The following is a 22,799-nucleotide window of genomic DNA, read 5'->3' on the forward strand; positions in this document are numbered from 1 at the left end:
TTCTGAGCCCCTAACCTGTGAAATCGGATGCTATCTCCAGGGAGATACGTTCAATTGAGTTGAGTTGTAGGACAACCAGCTGGTGTTGGAGAATTGCTTGGCGTGGGGAGACACCACACACACACTCTGCCACACACTGGTGACCAAAATTGTTAGGTTTTCCACACTTCCCAAAATGCTAAGAAGCTTTGTGAAGCCTCCCTTCTCTGATCATCTCTTCAACTAATCTGGTTATGTCATATCCAAATGTCACATGGAAGTATGACAGCAATTTGTGTCTATAGTTCTCTGGCTGTGTTATAAATGAAAGAAAGAAGTGAATCATTCAATGTACCCAACACTTTGCTTATTCCACACCGAGTTTACACCACACCTTCCTGCAAATTGCTCACTATAAACCTCATGTCTACATTCCACTCAAATAATTTTTAAATTAGATTTTACATTTATTATTAATATAACATGCTGTGTAAGTATACAGGAGCCTGAAAATGGCAATCTAGTACTTGGCTTAAATAATACAAGCACTTGCTGTGATCTTTATCAGTACTCAGCCTTCCTTTATTATGGCTTTTAAAAAACAAATTTTAAAAGTACATGATTCCTTTAGGCTACTGTTTAGGAAAGACTGGAGTAAAACATTTCCAGTAATGAATTAGTTGTATATAGGTTCAGATTAGAAAATGTCAAGCACTGGAAAAAAAATACATTTTAAATTAGCTCAATTTAAATATGGGGCCATTTCATTTAAACATCTGATTTGAATCTTCAGTGTTTCACTCATTTTATGTGTTAATTCCATTATACCAGATCTTACTTCGGTAATTTCTCAAGTGTCCCAGAGAAGATAAAAAAGGAATTCAATTTCTGTCAATTACATTGTATGTCTTCATGTGACCAGGATGAGAAACTTCTGCTCCCTACATGGCAGTCACGACAGGAAAAGAATTCCCCCAGTCCACCAGCAAGGAACAAATAACACTGTTGTTCAGAATAAGGACTGCATAGCTGGGGATATTCACATTCTGATTCCTTCCAGAGCACTTCATTTCAGCAAACAAGGACTGATTCCTTTCAAAATTCAACTTCAGTTGAAAAACACTGAGGTACAGATAGAGCCACAAATGCAGAGGTTACAGACACGGACAAAAGTGCTCCCAATAAGGTGGCAGGGATCTCAGGTGGGGCCTTTCCTTCAATAACAAATGCATTCAGAAGGTTCCGGAGCACGATTCAGTTTTTCTCAAAATGTCATGACACCCTGCTGAATCTTCTTCAATTAGGCCTGCTGAGACCAGAGAAACCGATCACATTTTTCAAGCATGCTTTGTATCAAGGCTCTGAAATCCCAAAGAAAAGAAACAGGCAAATTTAGCTGTCATTGTTCATTCTTTTCAGAAGAAAGGATTAAAAAAGCTGACTGACTCTGTGCATCAAAAGACACAATCAACAGACTGAAAAGGCATCCTGTGAATATGGCATCCTGTCCTATACAATAGGAGCAAATATTTGCAAATCACATATCTGAGAGGTTAATATTGAGAATATGTAAAGAACTCATATGACAAAAAACAAATAATGCAATTTAAAAATGGGCAAAAGACTTGAACAGGTATTTCTCCAAAGATGACATTCAAATGGCCAACGAGCATATGAAAAGATGTTCAACATCAATAATCACTAGGGAAATGCAAATAAAACCACAATGAGATATCACCTCACGCCCATTAGGATAGCTACTATCCAAAAAAACAAAACAAAAATCAAAACAGAAAAAAACCAGAAAATAACTAGTGTTGGTGGGGATGTGCTGTAATTGGTGGGAATGTAAAATGGTGCAGGCTCCATGGAAAACAGTATGGAGGTTCCTCAGAAAATTAAAAATAGAAGTACCATCTGATCCAGCAATTCCACACCTGGGTGTACACCCAAAAGAACTGAAAGCAGGGTCTCAGAGATATCTGTAAACTCATGTTCATAGCAGCATTACTCACATTATGCTAAGTGAAACAGGCCAGTCACAAAAAGACAAACACTGTATGATCCCACTTATATCAGGTACTTAGAGTAGTCAAAGTCAGAGACAGAAAGTAGAATGGTGGTTACCAGGGCTTAGGTGGAGGGGAAAGGGGGAGCTGTTGTTTAATGGGTATAGAGTTTCAGTTTTGTAAGTTGAAAAAGTTCTGGAAACTGCCTGCACACTGATATGAATATACTTAACACTACTGAACCAAGTGGTTAAAAACGGTTGGCAGGAAATTTTATGTTATCTGTATTTTACCACAGTTTAAAAAAAACAAAACAAAACAAAACCCTGACTGAGACAATTAGGTATGCGGTACCAATAATATTCTTAAAGAACTGAGTACACATCAGATTTGGGTACTTACATTAACCTAAACAGTGTTTTGGTGATGACTGTGAACAAAATATTACTTTAGCCTCTTCTCTTAATCACCTTCGTCAACAGAGGAGTCTCTGTTCCCTCATCTATGAATGAGGGGTTGAGACTATGTGATCTCTATAGTCCCGTCCACCTCTGAAAATCTGTGCAATTCTACATTCCCCAGGTGCCTGTGGATAGGGCAGGACAGACATACATTACCTCTGCCTTTTCTCGGCAATCCTCAGGATATCACAGGTTCTGGTAAACCTCTCTGACAGCTCAAGGGTCAAACCACATTCTTGTAGCAGTGACCAGGCCCGGTCTGGGCCCATGACCTTAGCTAACAGGAGTGCCACATTCTCCATGTTGATAGGGGAAGGCCCATCGCTGAAGTTCCCATTTGGTGACTTCTGGGGGGCTGGCTTTGTGCTCTTGTTTTGTACCAGATGTAGGAGAAGCTTCCATTCCTCCACAGTCTCTGGGATCCAACCTACTCAAACACAGAGAAACAATGTGGGCTCTGACCGCTCTTAGCACTCTGCCTGCATACAGGAGAAACCATTCGTGAAAATGTTTCATACCAAAACATAAAAATATTAAAGAATATAATCTCATTACCCCCAATACAGAGTTGTTTTCTGAATATTTGTTGAATAAATAGCTCACGAAAAGGAGAAGCCATAAAATTAGCTCCAACATTCCTTCATTTGCTCACGCAGTAAGTAATTACCCAGGGCACACTGCATACTAGGCACTGAATGTGAATGAGGAACAGACAGACATGATGAGCCCGGCCTGCACTCCTGTGGAACTCATGGTCCAGTATGCTTATAAACTGTGCTAAGTGCTTGCTATAAAGGAAAAGATCAAAGAGCCATTAGAGAGATTGGCAGGTTTGGGTTTTTTTTTTTTTTTTTTTTTAAGGATCAGAGAAGGGCTGTATGAGAAGCGACAGTTAAGCAGAGAGCTGAAAGATGAGACAAGTTTAGTGAGCATGTGCTTGTGGCCCATATGTACACAAACGTGCAGGGAAGGTGTCAGGAATGGAGGGTGAAGGAGCCTGCATTTCTGACAAAGGAAACATGGAAAATGACTCGACACAGGAAGGAACTAGGTGAGTTCAAGGAACTCAAAAAAGGCCTACAATGCACAAAGGTGGCAGTGAGGAGTGAGAATGAGATGATAGGGCCAGGCCATAAGGGAACAGCTTAAGAATCTGGATTTTATTTTCAGTCCAATGTAAGGGGCTTCAAGGAGGAGAGCCACATAATCCAATTTTTGTTTAAAAGAACCATTCTGAGAGTCAGCAACGTGGTGGAGTGAAAAGCTACCTTTGTCTCTCCCCTTAACCTACAACCAGTAAAACATCCACAACACAACAAACGTTCTTGTGTCCGACACACCAAGAAACCAGAGAATTCTCCACATATCTATACAACTAAAGGTGATGGACTGGAACACATAGAAGAGGCAGAACCAGGGAAACAGTGGAGGCGGTGTCTGCAGTCCCAGCCCTCCAGCCCCAGAGAAGCTGACGGTAGCAGGGGAAGCAGTGCACATGACCCCAGCCCCCAGCCCCCCACTCGAAGTAGCAAGCCCATGAATCTTACAACACTGGACATGGCAGGGCCACCTGAGCAATCCTAGCTATTGCCCCTGCCCCTTCCTCCCCAATAGCAGTAGAACTTGCCACTCAAGGGCTCCTGGACAGGAGGGAGCCCACCATCCTGGTGCACCAGGTGGCAATGCTAGCAACACTGGCAGAAGTAAGGCGACCCTGCAGGTACAGGAAGTGATAATGCAGGCATCGGGCCACACCACAGATGGAGATGGTAGAGGGCACAAAGTGCAGACTCTCAAATATAACCAGAGGCAGCTGACGTAAGAGAAACCCAAAACTTGTGCTATAGCGCCACCTACTGGAAAACAAAAGAAAGGCCTCTAATTTCTAACCTGTTGGATCATTAGAATCAAGCAGAAAGGTGCTTGCTACTTTAAATGTGTGTCAGAGGAACAACTTCATCAAACACTGTGAAGAACCATAGTGACACTGTACCACAAAAGGAAAATGACAATTCTCCAGAAACCAAACTTAAAGTCACAGAATACTGTGATCTAACCGACAGAGAATTCAAAATAGCTGTCATGAAGAAAGTCAAGGAACTACAAGAAAACTCAGGCAGTTCAATGAACTCAGGAACGAAATTAATGAACAGAGGAATACTTTACAAAAGAGATTAAAACTCTAAAAAAGAAAAACAAATTCTAGAACTAAAGAATTCAATAAATGAGTTGAAGAAAACATTAGAAAGCACTGAAAATAGAGCAGATCACATGGGAGAGAGAATTAGTGAGCTTGAAGATAGAACTCTAGAAATGACACAAGCAGAAGAAGAAAGAAATAAGATATTTGAAAAAATTCTATGAGAACTATCCGACTCCTTAGGAAAGACAACATTAGGGTAATGGGTTTCCCAGAAGGAGAAGAAAGGGAGAGGGGAGCAGAGAGTTTATTTAAAGAAGTAATAGCTGAGAGCTTCCCAAACTGGAGAAGGAACTGGATATACAAGCCCATGAAGCTAAGAGAACACCTAATTATCTCAATACAAAAATACCTTCTTCAAGGGACTTCCTTCCCTGCTGGTGCAGTGGTTAAGAATCCATCTGCCAATGCAAGGGACATGGGTTCATGCCCTGGTCCAGGAAGATTCCCACATGCCGCGGAGCAACAAAGCCCATGTGCCACAACTACTGGTCCTGCACTCTAGAGCCCACGAGCCACAACTACTGAGCCCACCCACCTAGAGCCCGTGCTCTGCAACAACAGAAGCCACCACAATGAGAAGCCAGAGCACTGCAATCAAGCGTAGGCCCCGCTCGCCACAACTAGAAAAAGCCCACACGCAGCAATGAAGACCCAACGCAGCCAAAAATAAATAAATAAATAAATAAATGTATTAAAAAAAGACCTTCTTCAAGACATATTATATTAAAATTGTTAAAAGTCAATGACAAAGAATTAAGGCAGCCAGGGGAAAAAGGAAAGGTAACCTACAAAGGAACCTCCATTAGGCTATTAACAGATTTCTCAGCAGAAACTCTACAGTCCAGAAGAAAGTGGAATGACATTCTCAAAATACTGAAAGATAAAAACCATCACCCAAGAATACTCTATCCAGCAAAGTTATCATTCAGATATGAATGATAAATAAGGACTTTCCCAGACAAACAAAAGCTGAGGAAGTTCATCAACACTAGACCTGCATTTACAAGAAATGTTGAAAGGAGCTCTTTACCAGAAACAAACAAACAGAAAAGAGTAAAGTACACAAATCTTTGAGTAAAGTGATAAGCAGACAGAATCTTTAAACTGCAACTCTTTATCAGAATAGGTTTTTTAAACACTTTACAGCATAAAGGTTAAAGGGCAAAGATGAGTAGAAAAAGTAATTATAGCTACTTCAATTTGGTAACAAACTCACAACATAAAAAGGGATAATTTGAGGCAAGAAAAATACAAAAGGGGGAGAGGAAAAGGGTGGAACTCATATAGGTACATAAAGATAAGATGCTATAAGCAGAAAAAGGACTACTTTATCTATGACATGTTTCATACAAACCCCATGGTAACCACAAAAAATAAATCTAGAGCAAAGACACAAAACATTAAAAAAGAGGAAAGTGAGAAAAACATCATAAAAAAACACCAAAGCAAAATGGCAGACAGAAATACACGGAAAAAGAAATAATGAAGATATAGAGCAACCAGAAAACGAAAGATAAAATAGCAGTACCAAATCGTCATCTGTCAATAATCATCCTAAATGTAAATGGATTGAATTCACCAATCAAAAGACACAGAAAGGCTGGGTGGATTAAAAACCAAGAGCCAACTGTATGCTGCCTCCAGGAGACTCATCTCAGAGTTTAAGACAATTATAGGCTCAAAGTAAAGAGATGGAAGATGACACTCCAGGCAAATGGCAGCCAAAAGAAAGTGGGTGTAGCCATACTTATATCAGACAAAATAGACTTCAAACCAAAAAAGATAACAAGAGACAAAAGTGGATAGTATATAATGATAAAGGGGATAATTCATCACAAAGACATAATGTTATTAATATATATGCACCTAACACAGGAGCACCAAAATATATAAAACAATTATTAACAGACTTAAAAGGAGAAATTGACAGCAACACAATAATAGTAGGGGAATTTAGCAGCCCACTGACATCAATGGATAGATCATCCGGACAGAAAGTCAACAAGGAAGCAGCAGCCTTAAATTAAACATCAGACTAGATGGATTTGATAGATTTGTACAGAACATTCCATTCAATTGCATCAGAATACACATTCTTCTCAAGTGGACATGGAACTTTCTCAAGGGTAAACCGTATGTTGGGACACAAAACAAATCTCAGTGAATTTAAGAAGACTGAAATCGTATCAAGAATATTTTCCAATTTCTATGAAACTAGAAATCAACTATAAGAAAGCTGGAAAAATTACAAATATGTGGAGACTGAACAACATGCTACTGAACAACTACCAAGTCAATGAAAATCAAGGAAGATATCAAAAGTTACCCAAAGACAAATGAAAATATGACATACCGGAATCTATGGGATGCAGCAAAAGTGATACTAAAAGGGAAGTTTAAGCAATACATGCTTACCTCAAGAAACAAGAAAAATCTAAAATAAACAATCTAACCCTGTACATAAAGGAACTAGAAAAAGAACAAATGAAGCCCCAAATCAGTAGAAGGCAGGAAATAATTAAGATCAGAGCAGAAATAAATGAAATAAAGACTAAAAAGACAATAGAAAAGATCAATAAAACTAAAAGCTGGTTCTTGAAAAGATAAACAAAATTGACAAATCTTTAGCTAGATTCACTAATCTTAGAGAAGGCTCTGATAAATAAAATCAGAAATGCAAGAAGAAAGATAACAATGGATACCACAGGAATAGAAAGGCTTATAAGAGAATAATATGAACAGCTACATGCCAAAAAATTGGACAACCTAGAAGAAATGGACAAATTCTTAGAATCATAAAACCTTCTAAGACTGAATCATGAAGAAATGAAAAATCTAAATAGCCCGATCACTAGTACAGAAATTGAAATAATAATCAAAGCTCCTAAAAAACACGAGTCTAGGACCAGATGCCTTCATAGGTGAATTCTACCAAACATTCAAAAGACTTAATACCTATCCTTTTCAAACTCTTGAAGAGAAGGGAATGCTTTCTAACTCATTTTACAAAGCCAACAACACCCTGATACCAAAACCACACAAAGACTCAAAAAAATTACAGGTCAGTATCTCTGATGAACATAGATGCAAAAATTCTCAACAAAATATTAGCAAACCGAATACAATACATAAAAAGAATCATACACCATGACCAAGTGGGATTTATTCCAGGGATGCAAGAATAGTTGTATCCACAATAAATTCATGTGATACACCACATTAACAAAATGAAGGATAAAAACCATATAATTATCTCAATAGATGCAAAAAAAAAAAAAAGCATTTGACAAGATTCAACACCCATTTATGATAAAACGAACTTTCAATAAAGTGGGTATAGAAGGAACATACCTCAACATAATAAGGCCATATATGACAAACTCACAACTAATATCATTCTCAATGGTGAAAAACTGAAAGCTAGCCCTCTAAATCAGGAACAAGACAAGGATGCCCACTCTTACCACCCTTATTCAACATAGTACCAGAAGTCCCAGCTAGAGCAATCAGGCAAGAAAAAGAAAAGGCATCCAAATTGGAAAGGAAGAAGTGAAACTGTCACTATTTGTGGATGACATGATTTATACATAGAAAACCCTAAAGACTCCACCAAAGAACTACTAGAAATAATAAAGTTGCAGGGTACAAATCAACATTCAAAAATCTGTTGCGTTTCTATACACTAACAATGAGCTAGCAGAAAAAGAAATTAAGAAAACAATTCCATTTACAGTCACAACAAAAAGAATAAAATACCTAGGAACAGATTTAACCAAGGAGGTGAAAGACCTGTATACTGAAAACTATAAGACACCGCTGAAAGAAACTGAAGAAGACACAAATAAATGGAAAGATATTCCCTGCTCATGGACTGGAAGAATTAACATTGTTAAAATGTCCATATTGCCAAAGCAATCTATAGATTCAATACAATCCTTATCAAAATCCCAAAAACATTTTTCACAGAAATAAAACAAAAAATTCTAAAATTTACATGGAACCACAAAAGACCCCAAATAGCCAAAACAATCCTGAGCGAAGAGAACAAAGCTGGAGGTATCACACGCTCTGATTTAAAACTATATTATAAAGCCACAGTAATCAAAACAGCATGGTAGTGGCAGAAAAACAGATACATATATCAATGGAACAGAACTGAGAGCCCAGAAATAAACCCATACATATATGGACAATTAATATACAACAAAGGAATAAGGAACATCCAATGGAGAAAGGATAGTCTCTTCTATAAATGGTGTTGGGGACACTGGACAGCCTCATGCAAAAAAATGAAAGTAGACCACTACCTCACACCATACACAAAAATCAACTCAAAATGGATTAAAGACTTAAATGTAAGATCCAAAACCATAAACTCCTAGAAGAAAACATAGGCACGACACTCTCTGACATCAGTCCTAGGAATATCTTTCTAGCTAGGTCTCCTCAGGCAAGGGAAACAAAAGCAAAGATAAACAAATAGGACTACATCAAACTAAAAAGCTTCTACACAGCAAAAGAAACCATCCACAAAATGAAAAGATGACCTATTGAATTGGAGAAGATATTTGCAAATAATATATCCAGTAAGAGGTTAATAACCAAAAATACATAAACAACTGGATGAAAAAATGGGCAGAGGAACTGAATAGACATTTTCCCAAAGATGACATACAGATGGCCAAGAAGCACATGAAAAGATGTTCCACATCACTAATTATTAGGGAAATGCAAATCAAAACCACATGGGAGGACTTCCCTGGTGGCTCAGTGGTTAAGAATCCGCCTGCCAATGCAGGGGACACGGGTTCGATCCCTGGTCCAGGAAGATCCCACATGCCGCAGAGCAACTAAGCCTGTGAGCCACAGCTACTGAGCCTGCACTCTAGAGCCTGCGAGCCACAACTACTGAAGCCCGTGCACCTAGAGCCCATGCTCTGCAACAAAAGAAGCCACAAAAATGAGAAGCCTGTGCACCGCAACAAAGAGTAGCCCTTGCTCGCTGCAATTAGAGAAAGCCCATGTGCAGTAACGAAGACCCAACGCAGCCAAAAATAAATAAAAAATAATAAATTTATATTAAAAAAACCCACATGAGATATCACCTCACACCTGTCAGAATGGCTATCATCAAAAAGTCTACAAATGTTGGCAAGGATATGGAGAAAAGGGAACCCTGTGCACTGTTGGTGGGAATGTAAGTTGGTGCAGCCACTGGGGAAAACAGCATGGAGGTTCCTCAAAAAGCTGAAAATAGAACTACCATATGATCCAGCAATCCCACTTCTGAGTATTTATCCAAAGAATATGAAAACACTAATTGGAAAAGATATATGCACCCCTATGTTCACTGCAACATTATTTATAATAGCCAAGATATGGAAGTAACCGAAGTGCCCATCGATAGATGAATGGATAAAGAAAATGTGATACACACACACACACACACACACACACACACACACACGTAATGGAATACTTCTCAGCCATAAAAAAAAAGAAGAAATCTTGCCATTTGTGACAACATGGATGGACCTTGGGCATATTATGCCAAGTGAAGTAAGTCAGACAGAGAAAGACAAACACCATATGATCTCACTCATTTGTGGAATACAAAAACAAACAAAAACAAAATAAATGAACAAACCAAACAAAAACAAACATGTAGATGCAAAGAACAAAGTAGTGGTTACCAGAGGGGATGGAGTGGGGGCAGGGTGAAATGGGTAAAAGGGAACAAACACGGTGACAGATGGAAACTAAATTTTTAGTGGTGAGTACACTGCAGGGTATACAAAAGTGGAAATATAATGTTGTACACATAAAACTTATATAATGTTATAAACCAATGTTATCTCAATAAAAATTTTTTTAATTAAAAAAAAAGAACCATTCTGGCGGCTCTAAGGAAAATCGGTTAAAGATGGGCAAGAATGGAAACCAGAAGGCCAATTATAAAGTTATTGCAGTAACCAGGCAAGTAGCTGGGATCAGAATGACCGTGGTGGAGCCAAAGAAAGTAGATAAATATGAGATATATATTTGGCAGCAAAAGCAACATTCTTTGAAGTGAAATATAAGTTAGGAGAGAACAATGTCAAGAAAAGACTCCCATTTAATACACCAAGGGTAAGAATAGCTATTATTATATTAACAAAATATTAAGAGTACTTTTATCTGGGTGGGAAGAATTTTAGGTGATATCTTCTTCATTCTTCCTAGATTTTCCATTTTTTTCTATAACAAACATCATGTTGTAACTTTAAAAGCATAAACCATTTATATCTTAACTTTTCTGGTTATTTTTCCAAAGTGAACACATCTATAGTTCTACAAAACCATGTGACCCTCTTGTTTCATGTTTGAAACAAAGATGATTCAGTTATTATTGCTGTAACTGTGACACCTGAGGCTATCTCTTTGCCAGTCATCTGGTTTCTTTGCTTGGTTGTAACTTTTCTTCCTCTACAGAAATAGGGCTGAAAAAGGCTGTAGATCACACTGCTAGATGAAGGATCCTGACGTCATGCTGCTGGCATCTCTGCTTGAGATGAATAAAGTAACACTACAAAACAGACCAAGACCACCTCTCTGAGTGCAGGATGAACTCTCAGACTTCAGAAATCAGTGTGTCAAAGTCCTGGCCTCCTGACTGCCATTTTATCTGTATTGAATTCACGAAAATTAAAAAAACAAAAACAAAAACAAACCCTAAGTACCTGTAAAGGCTTAGGAAAATCTGACTGCTACTCTAAGTTCATCTTAATGATCTCTAACTTTGGGCTGTGTAAAATGGCAACATGATGCAGATCAAAAAACCTGAGCACAAGCTTTCGAGATGGTCAGACCTGGCCTGAACACCAGCTCCAGCATTAACTAGTTGTATGACTGTGGGGAAGCGAATTATCCTTTTTCTGGGCCTCAATCATAACTTTTTAAAAATCGAAATAATAGTAACTATCCCACAGGTTTAATATCTCATTTAAACAGCATATGGAAAAGCATCAGGTATCAATATAATGCCTCACACGGTAGGCACTCGTGAAACAGAAAAGTTGCCTGTAGTTTATTTCTAGTTATGATTTCATGGTATACCAAGTAGTACAGATAAAAAAAAAAAAACTCCAAAAATGTGACAGCTAGCTAGAATAACATAAATGATCATTGAAATATTTAGCAAATTTCTTTATTGAATAGTCTGTAGTGACTTCTAAAATACTGTAACCAAGAATAACCGATTGAGATTTACATACCATTGTCCCCTTCCATCAGGCTCATATCATTCAGATACACAATATTCGTGAAGGCCTCTCTTCTTCTCCCCAGCTCCAAACAGAGGATAAGATATCCAGGCCAGAAACTTGAAAGAGACCAAAGTTGGAGAGAGGAATAAAAGGCAGTGAATTTATCTGGAGCTGTGTGGTCCAATACTGTAGATATTAGCCACATGTGGCTACTTACATTTAAATTAAATAAAATTTAAAAGTCAGTTCTTCAGTTGACCAATACATATTTCAAGTACTTAATGGCCACATGTGACTAGTGGCTACCATACTGGACAGTGTGATAGAATATTTCCACTGCCTCAGAAAATTCTATTAGACAGCCCTGATCTAGAGCATTTAAGAAAAAAAATAAAGCTAGTGATAAATACTAACATTTGAGGCCAAGTCCCAATTATGAGACATTTAAGCTTATACACTTCACAAACTTTAAGGTTCAATAACAAACTAGCATATTTCTTCCCCAAGTATGCAAACTTTGGAAGTTCTCCTTGACTCTTCCCCTTCCTTCATTTGCTATACCCAGTATCTACAGGTCCCACTGCATTTTCCTTTGAAATGTGCCATTAGATGTGCTCCTTCTGCTGACCTAGAATCAATTTGGTCATACCTGAATTACTGCACCAGCTTCCTAGTTGGCCTTCCTTTCTCATCTCCAATCTTTCTCATGTATGAAACCAGAAATGATCTCCAGAAACCTCCATTTTATCCTGTCATTTTTGTACCTAAAAGGGTCTCTGCTGATAACTAAATTCTTCTAACCACCTTTCAAGGTCCTATATGATCTCATGACCCACAACCTGGCCAGTCTCATCCCTCATTATCAGTGAACAAATATGTACCAAGTGCCTACCACTTTATGAATTATGCATAATGAGGGAAAAGCAAGACACATGTCCCTATCTCCAAAAGACTGTAATCCAGGTAAAGCCATAAGATAACATCTTCAGGCCATGAATAACTGACCAATATGTGGTACAGATAAAAAGCAATGTCAGTTTTTCATGGCTTTGCTCTTGCTGTTTCTCTCACCTGACTTGCCCTCCTCCTGGCTCCTGTTTGAATACAAATCCTACCCAGGCTTAGGGCTTACCTCAAAGTCTCACCTCCTCCCTGAGTCCTTCACCAGCCATTCTACCAAGCCCATTCTGATCTCTCCCTTCTCCGAAACTGTATCAATTATAACTTGTATCACACAGTCTGGTGCTTAATTAAATAAACCTGAGAACCGGGGCTAACAACTAAGCAAAAGGGGGAGAGAGGAATGAGCAAGGACCAGTCTCTTCCACACACAAAATAAAATACACTCAAAATTTAAGACAAAAAAAGATGTTTATTATCACTTAAAACAAAAAGCCACCTTTATGTAGCAAAAAAAAAAAAATCCCAAATGACAAAGCATATCCGTTCAGGCCCCTAACTACAAAGTTACTAACTAAAATGATTCTAATCCTAACTTCAGCTTCTAGGAAAATTCTCACTTACCCATGAGACCTACAGATGTCAGTCACTTTCTCTTTTGTTGTAAAATCTGCAGGAAGTTTAATTAGATGAAGGATTAGCTGACTGTAACCCCAGGAAAACAAGTGGGAATGAGGCCTGAAAAATGAAAAAAAAATCAGTAAATTAGACAGGAAATAAACTCTACAAAAATGCTTATTCGTCAGCTGATAGGTAAGATCAGAGTTTAATTACATTTTTTCCATTATTATATTTTTCAAACATTTCTACTTGGCCTTTGAAAAATTAAAATAGCTATTTTTCCAATGACAAATACCTGTTTATTTTTTTTAATTATATATTTTAGTAATCAAAAGAAAGAAGCTCATAATTCCATCACTCACAGATAGCCATTTTATATCCTTCCAGACCTTTTTCTCTAGGCATATAAAATAGGCATTTTGGTAGCTTTTAAAAAGTTTCTCCTGGAGGAAAACACAAGGAATATTTCTGATATATTACAAGTAACAGTGTGTATTTTTTATGAATTCTTTTTTTTAAAAAATCCTAATCAGGGACTTCCCCAGTGGCGCAAAGGTTAAGAATCCGCCTGCCAATGCAGGGGACACGGGTTCAATCCCTGGTCCGGGAAGATTCCACATGCCGCGGAGCAACTAAGCCCATGCCCCACAACTACTGAGCCTGCAAATCTAGAGCCCGTGAGCCACAACTACTGAGCCCATGTGCCACAACTACTGAAGCCCACACGCCTAGAGCCCATGCTCCTCAACAAGAGAAGCCACCGCTCACCACAACTAGAGAAAGCCTGTGCGCAGCAACGAAGACCCAATGCAGCCAAAAAATAAATTAATTAAAAGTTTTTAAAATGTACTAGAAAAGCTTTAAAAAAAGAGTCAAAGTTAAAAAAAAATCCTACATCAGGTTACATCTAAAAATCCCTTGGCAAATTTCTAGGAAGAAAACACACACACACACACACACACACACACACACACACACACACACACACACACAATTTTCTTCTAACACAGGTTTAGTCACCAAGGTCTCTTAATGTTGGTCCATGAAAGAGTTTCAGTAGCCCAGTTTAATTCTCTGCAATCATGTGCAAAATTTTGTATGAATGTGCATTTTTCTGAGAGGAATCATCAGATTCTTAGAGGGTCTGTGATTCAAAAAATATTCAGAACCACTAAGCAGTACACTCAATCTGATTACTACCATGACTTGAGTCAGTCGCTTCCATAGCTATTCCTGAAGTAAGCCCAGAATGCTATATGTGAATAAACTGGTTCCATTCCAAAGGAGCAGCAGAGCTTAGAAACAGGACTCCTTCTATACCTGGGGTCTCCTTCATCGTCCATAGTGCTGGTGCTTGGGGGAGCATCATGGGACACTGCCAACAGCAGCCAATCCAATCTTAAAGACTCTGGTTGTAGGAGGGACTCAAGGAAGAATGACCTAAGAGAAAGTTGGGGAAAAAAATTACCAATATTCATGCTGAGAAAGGAAAGATAAAATGTGCAGATGTGAAGAAAATGTTATTAAGGGATCAAGACAGTGGATGAAATAACCTGAAAACTCTTCTGCTACAAAATGTATAGAAATGCTGGTGAAAATATAATAGCCTTTTAACTGAACAGTTGAGCTTCAAGATAATAAGGAAAATACCAAGGGGCCAAAAAAAAAAAAGGAGAAATAAATACCAGTATAGCAAATGTGAACCAATCAGAAGAAACAGAGGGGGGAAGTTGTCATTCTCAATAACCAAAGGACATGTGTGTTCACTGCCATGTGGAGATAGGAAGTGAGGCCTCAGCCCAAAGAAGTTAAGAGCTGTAACTGAGATCCACCCACAAAAAGCTGGGATATATCACCAACAAAAAGGTGGCAGCAAATCCACTCACTGGCAGAGACAACAAGGAAGCTTATCTGTCTTAGCATAGGCCTTGAAGCGGAGTTTAATTTTACACTGTTGATCTGAGAATCTCTGAGAGGGAGAGAGGGAGGAAAGAGAAGTGTGGGTTATGTGCACATTTGTGGTGTGTGCTGTGAATTGTGAAAGAATGGAACACAACTGCCAAAATCCTCCTCTTCCATAGCAGGTGCCTCAATCCTGTGGCAGTTAATAGTATAAATTTTCCAATTGCTTATACTAGAGAAACAGTGCCCTATCAAAAGAGAGTCCAAAAAAAAAAAAAAAGGAGGGTCCACAAATATTCTCTCCTTCTCACCGTTGATCTTCAGGCCTTGATTTTACCAGACTGTCTAAATAAGCCAAAAACTGAGCAGGATGATGATGACAAAGTTGCATGACATCTGAAGGCAAAATGGATGGATAAAACCTGATTAAGGATCGAAGGGCAGATTCTCCAAATTTCTCATACAATCTGCATTTAAAAACAAAACATGTTAGTCTCCAACTTCAGTAAGATAATATAACTTGGTTACATTATCTATGTATTTATTAGAAATAAAAATAAATATACTAACAAGAAGCTGCTCAACATGTAACAGAGTAAAACTTTACAGACTGAGACGAAGAAAATGTCTGTGCTTTAGTTCACATAAACAACATACAGGACCACTCACCGGGTAGCATAAGCAATCAACAAAGGACTGTCAAAAGAGACCAAGTCATCCAATAACTTTAATCTTGTTGGAAGGTCTCCTTCTTCCATCTTTATATATGTAGGATTGGAACTTGCCATTTCTGAAAGACAAAGCACACCCCTTTCCCTTCATCTCATAGCGGTAAATATTTTATTCATGAACACATTAATCAACAATCATTAGTCATGCACCTACTGTGTGCAAGTCCCAACATTTGTAAAGCATCATAGGAGAGACAAAAACAGAACAAGAGACAACCACTGCTTTTAAGAACTTTAAAATCAAATTGCATAATCAAGACAGTATGGCACTGGCACAAAAACAGAAATATAGATCAGTGGAACAGGATAGAAAGCCCAGAGATAAACCCACACACATATGGTCACCCTATCTTTGATAAAGGAGGCAAGAATACACAGTGCAGAAAAGACAGACTCCTCAATAAGTGGTGCTGGGAAAACTGGACAGGTACATGTAAAAGTATGAAATTAGAACACTCCCTAACACCATACACAAAAATAAACTCAAAATGGATTAAAGACCTAAATGTAAGGCCAGACACTATCAAACTCTTAGAAGAAAACATAGGCAGAACACTCTATGACATAAATCACAGCAAGATCCTTTTTGACCCACCTCCTAGAGAAATGGAAATAAAAACAAAAATAAACAAATGGGACCTAATGAAACTTCAAAGCTTTTGCACAGCAAAGGAAACCATAAACAAGACCAAAAGACAACCCTCAGAATGGGAGAAAATATTTGCAAACGAAGCAACTGACAAAGGATTAATCTCCAAAATTTACAAGTAGCTCATGCAGCTCAATATCAAAAAAACAAACAACTCAACCCAAAAACGGGCAGAAGACCTAAATAGACATTTCTCCAAAGAAGATACACAGATTGCCAACAAACACATGAAAGAATGCTCAACATCATTAATCATTAGAGAAATGCAAATCAAAACTACAATGAGATATCATCTCACACTGGTCAGAATGGCCATCATCAAAAAATCTAGAAATAAATGCTGGAGAGGGTGTGGAGAAAAGGGAACCCTCTTGCACTGTTGGTGGGAATGTAAATTGATACAGTCACTATGGAGAACAGCATGGAGGTTCCTCAAAAAACTATAAATAGAACTACCATATGACCCAGCAATCCCACTACTGGGCATATACCCTGAGAAAACCATAATTCAAAAAGAGTCATGTACCAAAATGTTCATTGCAGCTCTATTTACAATAGTCAGGACATGGAAGCAACCTAAGTGTCCATCAACAGATGAATGGATAAAGAAGATGTGGCACATATATACAATGGAATATTACTCAGCCATAAAAAGAAATGAAATTGAGTTATTTGTAGTAAGGTGGATGGACCTAGAGTCTGTCATACAGAGTGAAGTCAGAAAGAGAAAAACAAATACTGTATGCTAACACATATATATGGAATCTAAGGAAAAATTTAAAAAGTCATGAAGAACCTAGGGGCAAGACGGGAATAAAGACACAGACCTACTAGAGAATGGACTTGAGGATATGGGGAGGGGGAAGGGTAAGCTGTGACAAAGTGAGAGAGTGGCATGGACATATATACACTACCAAACGTAAAATAGATAGCTAGTGGGAAGCAGCTGCATAGCACAGGGAGATCAGCTCAGTGCTTTGTGACCACCTAGAGGGGTGGGATAGGGAGGGCGGGAGGGAGGGAGATGCAAGAGGGAAGAGATATGGGAACATATGCATATGTATAACTGATTCATTTTGTTATAAAGCACACCATTACACACCATTGTAAAGCAATTATACTCCAATAAAGATGTTTAAAAAAAATCAAATTGGGAGGCAAAGCATATTGGAAGTTTTAAACAAGATAAAGGAACAGATAACCAATACATGACTATTACCATTGAAAATGTACCCTTTAGGGCTTCCCTGGTGGCGCAGTGGTTGAGAGTCTGCCTGCCAATGCAGGGGACGCGGGTTCATGCCCTGGTCTGGGAGGATCCCGCATGCCGCGGAGCGGCTGGGCCCGTGAGCCATGGCCACGGAGCCTGCGCGTCCGGAGCCTGTGCTCCGCAACGGGAGAGGCCACAGCAGTGAGAGGCCCGTGTACCGCAAAAAAAAAAAAAAGAAAATGTACCCTTTATATATGTAATATATGTATTACATATATAAGCTATTATATATGCAAGCTAATATATATATAAGCTACATTTCTACCATCAATGCCAAATTCTTCAGTTTTTTTCTAGAACTGATATCCCTAATCAATCTTTTGGAACAAAATTAGTTAATTAAATTTAATTAAATTAACTTAAAAATATTTTACCTATTTTTAAAAAACATCAGTTATAGCAAATCTTCCTCCAAAGGAAGATCTGACTTTGGGGAATAGCCGAGTCATTTAAAGCGAAGTGTGTAAATAAAGTGAGTGAAGATCTAGTTAAAACTACTTGTAGTTAAAAAATATGTTTACATATATATGAATCTAAAGTAAAATGAGTTTTTTCAAGAAGTTTTCAACTAGCTCTGAAGATAAATCCCAAAGAACTGTTCCAAAACTGTTTTCATGATTACAACATCATTAGAAGAGTAGAACCTGTTCAATAGACCATTTCTAAAGAGCCAAACCTTCAATTTCCGATATATTTGTTTAAAAAAATATATCAATCTTTCCCAGTTTCATTATTTCTGATTTGACTGGGTCAGACAGTAAGTATTTAAAGGGATTTAGAGGAGAAGGCCATCATTTAGAGCATATGAAGTGAGGGAAAGCTTTATGATTGGGTGGGCGCTAAGCCAAACTTATCCCCTTAAATTCAATTTGGAAGCAGCTGCATCATCTCAAACACCCACCACACTTGCTCCAGCCAGCCCTGGCAATAAGTTAACCACTCAGGTTGATGAAGTGGTTATTTTTTTTTGCTATTTTCCTGTAACCAAGGTTGCGTACAATCACATAATAGAGACAGATATAGCAAATTTCCAGTAAGTAATATCAAACATTTGAACTTATTTGAAAAGAAATAACTCTTCTTACTTCAGCATAAAAGACAGTCTACCTCAATTCAGAAAAAGAAGCTGAAATCATTTCTTATGCTTTTAACTGCTAAATGTGAATTGAGGCAGAACTGTAACCATAGATCCTTGTTTCTAGAAACCTTAACGCTCTTTAAGTCAGATAATATAAAAATGTATCTCTACTTGTGACTACTCACTTTTGGTAATGAATGAAAAGTTTGCTTAGAGTCTACATCAATTATTAGAAACATGACATCTGTTATTCAGAGTTTTGAGTTAAGAAAATCCACCTGTTCAAAAACATAGGACTATGTAGTAGAAAGGGCAGGCATGGCCTCTAGGGTATGAAAGCTGGTGTCTACATGAGGATGACCAACAGTGTGACCTTCAATCAAGTGTGAAGTAGAGGCTGCTGACTGCCCACCAAAATCTCTGAGGCAGACATGCAAGCTCCTGACCCATGTCCATCCTCTTCCTTCTAGACACCTGGAGAGGTCATTTCCCAGACTCCTTTGCAGTTAGGTGGGGCCATGAGATAGAATTCTCACCAACAGAAGAGATATAAGCCACTACCAGGCCACACCTCCCTGTAAGAGCCTGTCTGCCTCTTCCACATGCTTCCCCCTGGACATAGCAACCCAGTCTTAATCATCAGCCCTAAGGGAGGATAGAGACCAAAAAAATGGAAGGAACTTGGAACCCTGAGTTACCACATGCAAGAGAGCTGCCCACTGACCTGGAACATCTGTCCTGGGCTGATATATGAGCAAGAAATAAACTACCATATCTGAGTTATTATATTGTATCTGAGTTATTATGAGATATTACAGAAGTTTAGTCTATTCAACTATTATAATCTCTCTGTGCCTCAGTTTCCTTACTTATTAAACAGAATAACACCATCTACTCCAAAGTGTTGTAAGGATGAAATGAAAGAATGCTGGCAAAGTGTTTAGCATATTATCTGGCACTTGGTGAGTACTCAATAAATGGTATATATTATCTCTATATTAGTAAGTTACAAGAGGGATTTTCTGGTTTTCATATATCTGCACTTATAAAATTTTACTTAAACCCAACTTCTCCAACATTGCTGTATCATTTTCTGAATGACTGTGAGAGAAATAAAACTAGCTTCTTATAATAGTTGCAAGAACTATTACAAATTAAATTGAGTTGTAAATCAACTATACTTCAATTAAAAAAAAAAAGTGAGCAATCTCAACAGAAAAAAAAAAGCAACAAAAGACTAAATTGAGTGGAAAACTGAAGGGATGGTTGACCAGAACAGAGGTGATTTTCTACTTAAATCTTCTTCTTTAAACTCAAAAATGCCAAGATGCTACTGTCCTCTATTGGTAAGGCAATCTGATTATTACCTTTCAATCCTTCAATGAAAGTATCCCAAACACAAGGACTGTTAGCATAACTCAGCTTGATGCTCTCCTTTGCTCTTTTCAAGTCCAGAAGAAAAAAGTACTTCTTTAGGAACTGACAAGCCAGAATTTCAGGAGAGCCCTGTTGCAAAGTGTGGTCTACATGTCTACTTGCACTTTTGATCTCAGAATTCAATACATTCAGTTCCAAACACAATGTTGTCACTTCAGCCAGGTCCTTCTGAAGACTGCCTGGTATACTGCATGGAGAACATACTTGAAAAATGTCATCATCCAGGGACTCCCTCAGACTATTTACAGAGTCACACGCTGCTTGATCAACAGTTTCTTCATTGCCTAAAGAGTTCCTTTTTTCTTTTTCATCTTCTTCGTCTAATATTCCCTTTTTTGACTCATCAAGCAATAGCATACCCTGGTTTGATTCCATGGATGAGTTGCCAGTATCTGAAATGCCTGAAAAGTCCTTCATGGCAAATGTTTTTTCTAACTGTGAAAGCCACTCCTGTAAAACCATTTTCAGAGACTGTGGTTCAAACAATACCAGTGGGTCCTGTAGCTTGGTCCTATATAAGACAGACAAGTAAGAAATTTATGTTTTATGTGGTTTTTCAAAAACAAATTGTTTCATGCTAACTAAGCCTAACAGATACAACAGTACTTATCCAGAATAAATGTTACTTTTCAACTCTTTAAATAACAATTATCTCAGTAGCAAGACAACAACACAGAGAACGTTACCTTTGTATTAATTCATGAATTTCAATTCCAAATGAAACTGCCTCTGCCCCACACTGTCTCAGGACCACTACTAATGATCTCAAAAAGTCATTCCCACTCTCTATAAAACTTTCTCACCCATAAATACTCACATTGCTTCTGCTGTTGCCATTCTGAGCTCTTGAAACTTGTCCTCTTCTGGAGGTTGACTAGTTACTTCTTCTTTTCCCCTAGAGAAGTGTGAGAAGAGTTAAAGGGGATTAGAACCTTCTTGGGCAAATATTTCTAAGTGCTCACTAAGTGGTAGGTATTGTACTTAATGATACATGAAACAAACAGATGAGTATAAAAAATGGTCCATGGCTTCAAGATGAGTAAGTTCAAGTCAGAGTAAGCCCTAGTCAGAAAGAAAGGCAAGAAAACAACTGTAATATAAAAAAGAATAGAATGAATGCTAAAGAGCAGCACAAGCACTGTGATCTGAAAGCACAGAAAAAGGAATAATTATTCTGACTAGGCAATCACGAGAAGCTTTCCTGAGGAGGTGTATTTGCGTTAGGAAAAATGGGGGGAAAATACTGCAGGTGGGAGAAACAGCATGAAGAAAAGTAGTGAGGTGTACACACCCACTTCTCTGACATGAGTAGAATTTAGAGTGCTTAGAAAGACGTGGTTGGAAATGAACCTGGAAAGGTGGGCTAACGTCAGACTGAGGGCTGCCTTAAATGCCACAGCACTATCTACACTTTTTTCCCGATATACATACGGATTCATAACTAAGTTACTCTAAGGGTAACACACCTTTTTTCTCATCTGAATGTCCAGTCAGTGTACATTGGCCCTGTGGGTCTATCTCAAGTCCTGTGTGAGTGCTGAGCTTGCCTGCCTCCAATGCCCAGATCCCCTGAATTATGAGAAAAGGCAGAGACCAGATGGACAAGATACTTCACATTGTGCCAGACCAAGGGCTCTGCTACAACTCCACTACATAAGGACTATGCCACCAGCATACCATAGGAAGGCACGTGACGACATTAATGCCAATGCTCTCATCTTACAGGCCAGAGGGCGTCACCAACGTCACATGCTAGTCAGAAGCAGAACCAGAACAAGGCCTATATCCTTGGTCATCCTACTCTTGCTCTAATACTCCTTCTCTAACATTGCAGAAGTTTGAAGAGATTTGGAGGTGAGGGAAGTTGTTCAGGGGAAAGATGGAAGAAGAGGTGCTAAATTAAAATTCTGTCTCAACAGACTTGTTATGGGTTGATGTAATTTTCCAACACTTACTCTGTGGTATTCAGTTTTTATAAGCTATGCAAATAATCTACAATGAACAGGGTCATACATGTGTCTTCTTCAAGACGACATGGTTTATGGCTCTCTTCAAACCGACAATTGTATCCTCTAGAATTTACACAGATTTCTCTGCAATGGCTTACTCAGTGTCTTCCTCCTTTGGGCAAGTGACTGGACCCACATCCTCTTCACATGACTGCTCATCACACCTGGGTTCTGGTCTCACTTTCAGATCAGGGCTCGTATGAAGGGTGCCAATCTTCTCAGTAGTTTTACGCACAAAACTAGAAACGCTGGAAGTCAAATACCAATAAACTAATATGAAAAGAATCTCATTACTGCCAAGAATGA

At 38.4% G+C, this 22,799-nt stretch overlaps 1 protein-coding gene across 1 annotated transcript in view; it reads right to left on the minus strand.

Annotated features, from left to right (window-relative positions):
* Nucleotides 1-539: 539 nt before the first annotated feature.
* Nucleotides 540-22,799, minus strand: part of HPS5 (HPS5 biogenesis of lysosomal organelles complex 2 subunit 2) — a 44,706-nt gene continuing 22,446 nt past the window's right edge. The window contains exons 14-23 of the mRNA XM_082659438.1: nucleotides 22,592-22,741; nucleotides 21,302-21,379; nucleotides 20,415-20,995; nucleotides 15,989-16,109; nucleotides 15,631-15,786; nucleotides 14,738-14,857; nucleotides 13,421-13,534; nucleotides 11,906-12,012; nucleotides 2,606-2,876; nucleotides 540-1,340 (exon numbers count right to left, since the gene is read on the minus strand). Coding sequence (XP_082515564.1) covers nucleotides 1,280-1,340; nucleotides 2,606-2,876; nucleotides 11,906-12,012; nucleotides 13,421-13,534; nucleotides 14,738-14,857; nucleotides 15,631-15,786; nucleotides 15,989-16,109; nucleotides 20,415-20,995; nucleotides 21,302-21,379; nucleotides 22,592-22,741 — 1,759 coding nt within the window. The 3' untranslated portion in view covers nucleotides 540-1,279. The remainder of the gene's footprint in view (nucleotides 1,341-2,605; nucleotides 2,877-11,905; nucleotides 12,013-13,420; nucleotides 13,535-14,737; nucleotides 14,858-15,630; nucleotides 15,787-15,988; nucleotides 16,110-20,414; nucleotides 20,996-21,301; nucleotides 21,380-22,591; nucleotides 22,742-22,799) is intronic.

This window comes from Grampus griseus, assembly GCF_964374135.1.
Source record: "Grampus griseus genome assembly, chromosome: 8".
In the NCBI taxonomy this organism is placed as follows: Eukaryota; Metazoa; Chordata; class Mammalia; order Artiodactyla; family Delphinidae; genus Grampus; species Grampus griseus.